Below are 10,999 nucleotides of genomic sequence, written 5' to 3'. Positions count from 1 at the left end.
CAGGCTTAAAAGTTTAAGTTTTTCTATCATCCAAGGTCAGATCAGACATTTTTTAGAGTTTTAGGTCACAATTTCTTGGTGACTTGTCTCTAGAAGAAAGTAAGCTTGATAAAAAATATGTAATTCATTTTTTACAAATAAATACTTTAGTTTATTACTATTTTTTCCTCAGCTAATTTTTTTTTTGGAAACGGCTTAGATTGTTGGAAAAAAGAATCAAGTTCTTTTAAAATATAATGTTGATTTTTTGGGGGTTTTTGTTCAAGGTGGTGTTAGGAAAGATTTAGGTAAATTATTGTCAATTTCCCTAATTTCTAATAAAATCGATTTTTTCCTTTGTTATCCATTTTTGTAAAAAATGGCTTGGATTTTTTTTGTTGGTTTACATAAATTTTTGTTCTCCATTTTTTTGTCAATTTACATAATTTTTTATTGTTTTCTTTGATTTCCAATGAATTTTGTTTTTTTTGCTTGCTTCTCTATTTATTTAAAAGAAAAAGATCTTTTTTTTTTTGAAACATTTCATATTTTTCATGGGAAAAAGTTTATATAAGGTTGCAACCTTAAAATGTAGAACTATGGATGCACCTCAAAAATCCTTTGGAAAAGGGTATTTTAATGTTGAAAAACCCTGTGATTGATCATCTCAACATCGAGATATATGACTATGAAAAATGAAACGATTTTGAGTCTAAAAAATGGTACATATTAAAACATATTATCTACACCGTCCATTTTCAAGATTTTCATATGTTTATGGATCTACTTGATTTTAACCATGTTTAGAATTTAAAATTTTATAATTAGATATAAAAATAGATTTTGAGATAATCCTAAGAACATTTTACATCAAAATTATATATTATGATAAAATTTGAAATTGCACTTTGGTTGGATTGTTTAAAGTTGCAACCTTACAACCAGTGTTTAAAAAAACGTCGAGTTGAACCGGACTCGCCCGGTTCGACTCGGGAATCGGCATGGACGGATCGAATCGGCAAAAAAAACGGGAATCGTCCAGTTCTAGAGAGAACCGGACAATTCTGTACAGTGACGCGCCGATTCACTTTACGGAATCGGCGAGTCCGTACAGTGAATCGGCGAGTCCCGTAAGGAATATATATATATATATATATATATATATTTTATTTTTTTTGTAATCCATGATAGATTTTTTTGTAATACTTGATCGATTTTTTGTAATCCATGATCGAATTTTTTTTTTTTTTTTTTAATCCATGATCGAATTTTTTGTTTTTTGTTTTTTTTTGTAACCCATGATAGAATTTTTTGTAATCCATGATCGAATGTTTTGTAATACATGATCGAAATGATTGTTTTTTTTTTATAATCCATGATCGAAATATTTGTTTTTTTTTTTGTAATCCATGATCGAATTTTTTGTTTTTTGCTTTTTTTGTAACCCATGATAGAGTTTTTTGTAATCCATGATTGAATTTTTTGTAATCCATGATCGAATTGTTTTTTTCTTTTTTTGTAATCCACGATTGAATTTTTTGTTTTTTTCTGTTTGTCTTTTTTTTGTAATCCATGATCGAATTTTATGTAATCCATGATCAAATTTTATGTAATCCATGATTGAATTTTTTGTAATCCATGATTGAATTTTTTGAAAATTTGTGATTTTTTTTTTTTAATCCATGATCGAATTTTTTTTTGTAATCCATCATAGAATTTTTTGAAAATTTGTAATTTTTTTTTTTTAATCCATGATCGAATTTTTTTTTGTAATCCATGATAGAATTTTTTGAAAATTTGTGATTTTTTTTTTTTAATCCATGATTGATTTTTTGGAAAATTTGTTTTTTTTTTTTTAATCCATATTATTCAAAGAGAAAATGAGAGAGATGATGATTCTGAGGCCACCCTATCCCATCCATATTATTCACATATCGAGTCCCAACAGCAACAGTGTAGGGATGAGCACGACAGTACAGGTGAGCATGAAGGATGGACAAGCTTCGGGGATTTTGGATTGGGAAGACAACAAAACACTAACACTCAGGGATTTGGGAATAGTCAGACGCCCGCTAATATCGATGATTCGTTTTTAGATCGAATCAATGAATTGTCAAACGGATTCAATCAATGGCACCAGCGTGACCAAGAAGAACAACAACGTCGTCTATCATTTTATTTTTAGATCGTATGTTACTAATTTTATGCTTTATTGTAGTCCATATATGTTGATATACTTATTCCATGATAATTATATGTTTATCCTTTTGTGTGATGTAAATTAAATGCTGAATGACGGTTCATGCAGGGAAAGAACATATCAATATTCGCATATTCATTCAAAACATGAAAATTCTTATCCGGATCGCCGATTGTTTAAAAAAACGGATCGGTGACCCGGATCGGGCTTCCAAAAAACAGATCTGGATAGGCGAATCGGCGATCCGGATCGGGAATCGGGTGAATCGGTCAGAATAAAGCTTAAAAAAAATTCGAAAAAATTATTAAAATTCATTATAAATATTGTTTTTTAGGAATTCAATAAAAAATGAGGGTACTCCATTAAGAATTTTCACGTTTTTGAATGAATATGCGAATATTGATATGTTCTTTCCCTGCATGAACCGCCATTCAGCATTTAATTTATAGTATTTCGTGCTCATCCCTACACTGTTGCTGTTGGGACTCGATATGTGAATAATATGGCTGGGATAGGGTGGCCTCAGAATCATCATCTCTCTCATTTTCTCTTTGAATAATATGGATTAAAAAAAAAAAAAACAAATTTTCAAAAAAATTCGATCATGGATTAAAAAAAAAAAATCACAAATTTTCAAAAAATTCTATCATGGATTACAAAAAAAAATTCGATCATGGATTAAAAAAAAAAAATCACAAATTTTCAAAAAATTCAATCATGGATTACATAAAATTCGATCATGGATTACATAAAATTCGATCATGGATTACATAAAATTCGATCATGGATTACATAAAATTCGATCATGGATTACAAAAAAAAACAAACAAAAAAAAACAAACAAATAAAAACAAACAAATAAAAACAAAAAATTCAATCGTGGATTACAAAAAAAGAAAAAAACAGTTCGATCACGGATTACAAAAAATTCAATCATGGATTACAAAAAACTCTATCATGGGTTACAAAAAAAGCAAAAAACAAAAATTCAATCATGGATTACAAAAAAAAAAACAAACATTTCGATCATGGATTACAAAAAAAAAACAAACATTTCGATCATGTATTACAAAACATTCGATTATGGATTACAAAAAATTCTATCATGGGTTACAAAAAAAAAAAAAAAAAACAAAAAAATCGATCATGGATTACAAGAAAAGAAAACAAACATTTCGATCATGGATTACAAAAAATTCTATTATGGGTTACAAAAAACCAAAAAATTCGATCATGGATTACAAAAAAACAAAAACAATTCGATCATGGATTACAAAAAAATCGATCAAGTATTACAAAAAAATCTATCATGGATTACAAAAAAAATAAATAAAATAAAAAAATAAAATAAAATAAAAAGTAAAAAAATAAATATTCCGTACGGACTCGCAGATTCACTGTTCGGACTCGCCGATTCCGTACAGTGAATCGGCGACTCACTGTACAGATTCGTCCGGTTCTCTCTAGAACCGGACGATTTTCGATTTTTTAGGCGATCCGGTCCCCTTTTCATGATTTCCGAGTCGAACCGGGCGAGTCCGGTTCGACTCGGCATTTTTTAAAACACTGCTTACAACTTTTTCATGATAATTTTTTATTTTCTAAATAATAATTAATTTGTGTTGAAATTATTTGGGATTTATATTCTCGAGATAATTTTTTATTTTCTAAATAATAATTAATTTGTGTTGAAATTATTTGGGATTTATATTCTCGAGATAGTTATTTTGAAATGAAAGCACTCGTTTTACATCAGAAAAGACCCACCAAAAGAAACCAGGCATATGAGAAAGAGATCTAATGAGTTTCGTAACCAATGATGGATGGGTTCTGTCACCAATGCTACGGATGGGTGATGTTCAAAAATGTTGTTCAAGAGATAAATATTGATATTGTAGCTTTTTTTTTTTTTATATAACTATTTGAAATTGACTACATGAACTATGATAAGCTGTTTTGCCATATTAAGGCTAAACCCTAAATAAGCTATTATGTTTTTTTTGGTTACTTCCAACTATGTTTTTTTAAACTTATTTTTACTTTTTATAAGCTTTTTGATGAAATTACAAATGAAAGATTAAAAGATGAAGTTCCTATATAGGACGTAGGTTTTATGAAAACAAAATAAAAAAGCCTCTACCTCAAATTTTCATCCAAAAAGCATTTTGAGCATAAAAAATCTCCAATCTCCAATCTTCATGGTTCTAAAATCAATTTTCAATACTGAATATAAAATTTGAAACTATAAAAATGGTGTAAATTTGTTAACACTTATTTTTAGGGGAAATAGATTTTTAGATGATTTGTTGTAATACGTGTGATTTTTAGAACTTCAAATTTTTTATTTTTATTTTTTATTTTTAACAACGATAATGTTGGAACTGACATGACCAATTTAAATATTTTTCAACACTTGAATTGTAATGTCCGATGAGTAATGAGGTGGGTCTTTATTGTATGATGTAAAGTAAATTTCTATCCTGCCAAGTGCCGCAGTTGTTCTAGTTTCCTCATGCTAACACTCGCATGCTACGTCCTACTCTCTGCCCCACACTTTGCTCATTATTCACAGGCAGCCATGGCCATCTCTTCTCTTCCCTCACACCCCCATCAACTCCTCCTCCCAACCCAATACAAACACCGTACTCCATCTCAACAGAGAAAATATCTCAGATTGCACAGTCCCCATTTCAGGCAAGCAGCCTCTCGATTGTTCCAAAAACTGCACGCCAAAAGTTTGAGGAAATGCCTGTGAGAGATACACGCTCATGGTCGGCTCTCGTCAACGAGAGTGCTCGGCTTGGCCCCTTCTCAGATGCCTTGGAGTTTTACAGTCAGATGAAATTGGAAGGATTGAGTGTTAACGAGTTTGTTTTGGGAGGGCTTCTCAAGGCGAGCGCATGCACGGCTGACGTGTATGTTGGCAAGCAACTCCATGCGCAATCGGTGTACACTGGTCTGTTCTCCGACTTGTGCGTCAATACTGCTCTTGTGACAATGTATGCAGCCTGTGATTTTTTGGATCATGCACGACAAGTGTTTGAAGAATCAATCCATTATGATGCTTCGTTGTGGAATTCTATCATATCGGCTTACTCTCGCCATGGTCTTTGGGATGAAAGCTTTCATCTATTTTCAGAAATGCTGGTGCAAGGTTTGAGGCCCAATGAGCGAACTTATGGAAGTCTGATTGGTGCTTTTGCTTCGGTAGGGGATCTGAAATTTGGGAAAGGAATGCATGGGTTTGCTATCAAACAAGGGCTTAACTTGGATTCAACAATGGGGAATACTCTCATTACATTGTATTCAAAATCTCGAATTTTGGAAGAGGCAATTAGAGTGTTTAATAACATGGCCCGAGAAAATACGGTGACATGGAATGCAATGATTTCAGGGTATGAACGAAATGGATTTGACACAGGTGCTTTAGATGTGTTTCGTGATATGCAGGTAGAAGGGGTCGAACCCAATAGGGTAACAATGCTGAGTGTTCTCAGTGTGGTGGCTTCTCTTAGAGTCTTGAACCAGGGCATGGAGCTCCATGGCTGGCTTATTAAGTCTGGGCTTGAAGAGGATGTGTCGATTTCAAATTCCATCATTACAATGTATGCCAAATGTAGTGATCTTTCAAGAGCCAAGAAGGTATTCAAAAGCATGCCTAGCCATGACATTGTTTCATGGAATGCAATGCTATCTGGGCACTTGCAAAATAAGCAAACTGAGGATTCTTTCAATCTCTTTTATGAATTGATTTTTTCTGGTATTTCGCCTGACAAAGCCAGTTTAAACATTATGCTCAGTGCATCTTCTGCATCAGCATCCTTAGGAAGTGGTAGAGAGATACATGCATATCTCTTAAAGAATTTTTGTGAAGTAGATGTTTCGACCTACAATGGCCTTATGACCATGTATGCCAACTGTGGCAGACCACTCTTTGCCAAGATAGTGTTTGAAAAGATGGGCAGAAGAGACTTGTGCTCATGGAATGCGATGCTGGATGGGTATTCAAGCAATGAATATCCCCACGATGCCAATAGACTATTTATGGACATGCACAGACACAGGATCGAATTGGATGATCTAACGCTTTCGATACTCCTTACTACATGTGGAAAATCCACGGCTCTTGAATTAGGCAAACAATTTCATGGATTCATCTTTAAGACAAAACTCCAATCTTCTCGATCAATTCAGAATGCTCTAATATCAATGTATGGAAAATGTGGAAGCATAAGTGATGCAGAGACCATATTCCTTAAAATGATAGAGAGAGATGTTTTCTCATGGACTGCTATGATCACCGAGTATGCCCATTATGGTAGGGGTCTTGAAGCCCTCAGATTATTTGAGGAAATGAGATTCAATGGCATTGAGCCAAATTCCATTACTTTTCTTGGTGTACTTACTGGTTGTGCCCATGCTGGCCTGCTCCAGGAAGGCAGCCATTGTTTCAAATCTATGATCCTAGATTACCACATGACACCTCAAAAGGAACACTATGCCTGTATCGTTGATCTTCTTGGGCGTGCAGGCCAGCTTTACAAAGCCAGGGATTTCATCAAGACTGCTCCTTTAGAGAGCCAAAGTTGCCTATGGAAAGTTTTACTTGGAGCATGCCATGTTCATAAAGAATTAGAGCTTGGAGTTCATGCTGCGAAGATTGTCCTAGAGTTGGAACCCAGTGATGAGACAGCATATGTGTTACTCTATAACATGTATGCTTCGTGTGGGAAGTGGGAACATGCAGTGCAAGTGAGGAGAGAGATGAAAAGCAGGGGCTTAAAGAAGGAATTTGGGTGCAGTTGGATTGAAATCAATAACCACAAGCACGAATTTGTTGCAGGGGATGTTTTTCACCCTCTGATAAAGAAGATTCGTGCAAAGTTGCAGGACTTGGATGTGAGAATTAGTGAATTGGGTTATGTTCCTCTAACAGAACTCGTTTTGCATGATGTGGACGAGGTGCAAAAGGAAGCTATTATCCAAAATCACAGTGAAAAGCTTGCAGTCTCTTTTGGGCTTTTGAGTAGCCCACTTGGTAAGCCAATTAGGGTCATCAAGAACCTACGAATATGTGGAGATTGTCATAACTGGATGAAATTGGTTTCCTTGATTGAAACAAGGGAAATTGTTTTGAGGGACTCGAGGCGTTTTCATTGCTTTAGAGAAGGGACTTGCTCATGTTCTGATTATTGGTAGGTGGGATGAGTTACATTCTATTAAGATTTATCATTGACCAGGAAGGAAAATCCTTGACACTAATCATGGTTTTGAATTATTGTAGTCCACATAATTATAGAAGAAGAGATTGTGAATACCTCATTGTGTAGTTTATGTTTATCAGGTAAAAAATGATAAATTGTTCAGTTCTGGATCTTCTGTAGTGTTATGTCATCATGCCCATGTTTACATCAGATTCATGTATAATAACTCACGCACTAAAGTTGATAATAACGGGAAGTGCTGAGAGGCTTGGCTAGCTCGAGTAACCTTGCTGTCCCTAATCTAGTGTAAGTTTTATATCATACTCTCATCATTAGATGAAACATTCTAAGATCCCAGATTGGCAGAACTGACTCTGGGAAATGCTTGTGACAGTGGTGTTTCATATTTATTTTGCAATTTGACTGCACAGAATCTCTCACAAGAGTTAAGCCGCATTTTCAAAATCAGTTCACGTCTCTGTTGCATCAAACAGGATCAGTCATCGCAAGTGCTTCTATCTCAAAGTCGTCACGATAAGTATGCCCTTGCATTTCCGCATCCTTTTGGGCAAGAGTTACCTTCATCTCTACGTTCTTTTATGTAGAAGACTTCAAACTTCAGTTAATTGCTCCTCTATACTGGATGTATCTAACACTTGCCATTGTCACATTCATGACATCCTTCTGTGTTGAGTTGTAAGAGAAACTGCTTCTCGATCTTCTTTAAAGAAGAGCTCTTGACTTGGCCATTATAGTTGGAGCTTAGGAATGGAGAATCCCCTTCAAGAGGAGGAGGATTAAGAGTCCATAGGAGGAGCATTTCTTGTCATAGAAGAAGGTACCATGTGTTCAAGATTTGACCCTTTGACATGCTTCTAGTGGTGGGCCTAGAAAATTTGATTGAGAATTGTTTTTCTCAATAACTCAAAAGTTTGAGATAATGGATGGTGAATATGTTTTGAGATAATGGATGGTGAATATGTTGAGTGTTTCATAGACAACAACATCATCATCATTATCGTCAAAGCCTTTTCCCAATTAATTGGGGTTGGGGTCGATTTATATGCAATAACATGCGAAGTGAATATATATATGACGGATAGCAATTCACAACGGTATGAATTACTTACTACGATCCAGAATAAGTAATGGGGTTTTGTGCTCATTTGTAAACTACGAAAGATAATTAAACTATGGGGTTTTGTGCTGATACATTTGATTTATGATTACATTTTTTCTTGAAGAAATTATACAAGTTATTAATTAATGTCCTCTCAAAAATTAATATTAAACCAATTCTACTGTATTACTTTTGATACAAATATAGGTTTTTACTTTCACCATTTATGTATTATCTTATTTGTAATTACTTAAAAAATTGAATCCAAAATAAATATCCAAGTATGAGGTATTCTCCGTAGTATTTTATTTTCTCATTTTTTTTAATTTTCTTTTATAGTTATTTTGTGCAAGTTCACCATGTTCTTATATATATATATATATATATATATATATATATATATATATATATATATATATATATATATATGAAAGATACTACAAAGCACCTATAGGCATATATGAACAGTGATTTCGCCTACCCTCATCACCATCCAAACTTCATCGTACGGTCACAGTTGTTCGGTAGTGTTTCAATTTTTATTTTTATTTACATATCAGAATGATCTGAAATTTGAAGCGTGTGTACATCTTAGACAGACGCATCTAATAAAACTATGAAAAAAATAATTCGCAGAATATAAATTGATCAAAATACCCTCATAAATTTTTGAGGGTATTTTGGTTAATTTATATTTTACAAATTATTTTGTTTCATATTTTTATTAGGTGCGGCTCACTAAGATGTACACATGCTCCAAATTTCAAGTAATTTGGATTTGTAGAAAAAAAATGAAAAATGAAACACTACCGGACAACTGTGACCGTACGATGAAGTTTGAATGGTGATGAGGGTATGCAAAATCACTGTTCATTTTCGCCTTTAGGGGTCAAGAAGAGTTTTCATATATATATATATATATATATATATATATATATATATATATATATATATATATATATATATATATATATATATATATATATATATATATATATATATATATATATTAATTGCTTTGTGCCAATTTTTGTATTGTCTCAATCAATTTTACTGGTTCTTTGGTTTTTTAGATTTTATTTTTAAATTTTTGGATGCTTTTCTATGATTGTAATGATGCGCTTCAGTTGTTTTGGATTGCTTTGATTTCTTTCTTTAGCCTTTTATAAAAAGAAAAAGTTTATACAAAAGGTTAGGCCTAAACAACCAAATTAAGGCACATCTCAAAAATTCACTAGGCGAGGTTGTTTTAATGCTCAAAAATCCTCAAATTGATCATCTCAACCTCAAGATGTACAGAGATGAAAAAAATTGGTTAATAGTGCATCCTGTGATGCATTTTTTTACCATCAATAGTCAATATTTTCAAAGTGTTCATAGATACGTTCGATCTACATCATTTTTGAAGCTTTAAATTTTGTAATTAGAGATGAAAATAAATTTTCAGGCCATCACAAAGATTTTTCAGTATTTAAACAACTACTTCTGATACTAATTGAAGGCACACCTTACTTTGATGGTTTAGGGCCTTGGCCGTATACAAACCACGCCTTTTAGAAAAATATGCATGTTTCTTATTTGAAATTTTGAATTTTTATGTTGTTAACTATGGATAGTTGCTCGAGCAGAGGTAGGGATATCCTAGAGTATTTTTTAACCAGGTGTTTATTTTTAAACCATTAGGGTGAACGAAGGTAAGAATATCCTAGAGTAGTTGACCAACAATGGTTGACCATTGATGTTAAGATGGAAGATGATGAGAAGGCAACAATCCAGCTTTCCTAAGAAAATAATCTGCTTCATGGGATCTCCAATTGTTATTGTAACCACTTCCACCCATCCGCCCTTCCTTTCGACAGCCCCACAACTTATTCCCATCTCCTTTGTCACCTTTGCCAACCTTGCTTCTCAACTTCGGATCTTCCTGATGGGTATCTTCAACCCCCAGAGAAACGATAGTAAGGGGATCGAGAAATGGGCTTTGAAACTCTAATAAGAACCTGGTCTGGCCTACAGGCCCCTCTCTAATGGCTCTTATCTTTTATCCTTCCCCTCTGAGAAGAGAGCTTCGGCAGCATTGGGAACCAGTCTCCAACCTTTTCATGGAGCCCGGTCCCTTACTCGCTGGACTGAAGAAGTTGGAGTGTTCCGGTGTCAAAAGATTTGGATCACGGCCTATTGCATTTCGCTTCATTCTTGGTGTGTCGAAACGTTCAGAGCTAATCACCAACCTTTATTGATCGACAGAGAAAGAGGGCATGGTGCCTAGAGTCAAAAGAAGTGTCTTTGGGAGGAGAGCTGAGATCTTCGATAAAGGGTCGGTCCCTTCTTAGCCGCGGGGCTAGGCATCTAGGTCAGTCCTAGTGCTGGGCCTTTCTTTACTGTCCACGTGTGGGGCATTCGTGGCTGTCCTTTGTCAATCTTTGAATAGTCTCCCTCTCGGGTCTTTAAGGTTGATTGTTGATGTTTTGGATCCACATTTCATTCCTTCATCGC

At 34.1% G+C, this 10,999-nt stretch overlaps 1 protein-coding gene across 1 annotated transcript; it reads left to right on the top strand.

Annotated features, from left to right (window-relative positions):
* The first annotated feature begins 4,512 nt into the window (after nt 1–4,512).
* On the top strand, nt 4,513–7,555 carry LOC105421645 (pentatricopeptide repeat-containing protein At2g27610). Its single transcript, XM_011629758.3, has one exon. It carries the CDS (start codon nt 4,706–4,708, stop codon nt 7,376–7,378), a length of 2,673 nt encoding a protein of 890 aa, XP_011628060.3. The 5' UTR covers nt 4,513–4,705; the 3' UTR covers nt 7,379–7,555.
* Nucleotides 7,556–10,999: the final 3,444 nt, after the last annotated feature.

The sequence above is a fragment of the Amborella trichopoda genome, chromosome 12 (assembly GCF_054954075.1).
Source record: "Amborella trichopoda isolate Santa Cruz 75 chromosome 12, AtrichopodaSantaCruz75HAP2 v2.0, whole genome shotgun sequence".
NCBI classification, from domain to species: Eukaryota; Viridiplantae; Streptophyta; class Magnoliopsida; order Amborellales; family Amborellaceae; genus Amborella; species Amborella trichopoda.
The sequence above is the reverse complement of the archived record's forward strand: the minus strand, read 5'-3'. Positions and strand labels throughout refer to the sequence as shown.

Bases quoted from the DNA above. Each gene is read 5' to 3' on its own strand.
- LOC105421645 (XM_011629758.3), top strand. From the start codon at position 4,706: ATGCTACGTCCTACTCTCTGCCCCACACTTTGCTCATTATTCACAGGC.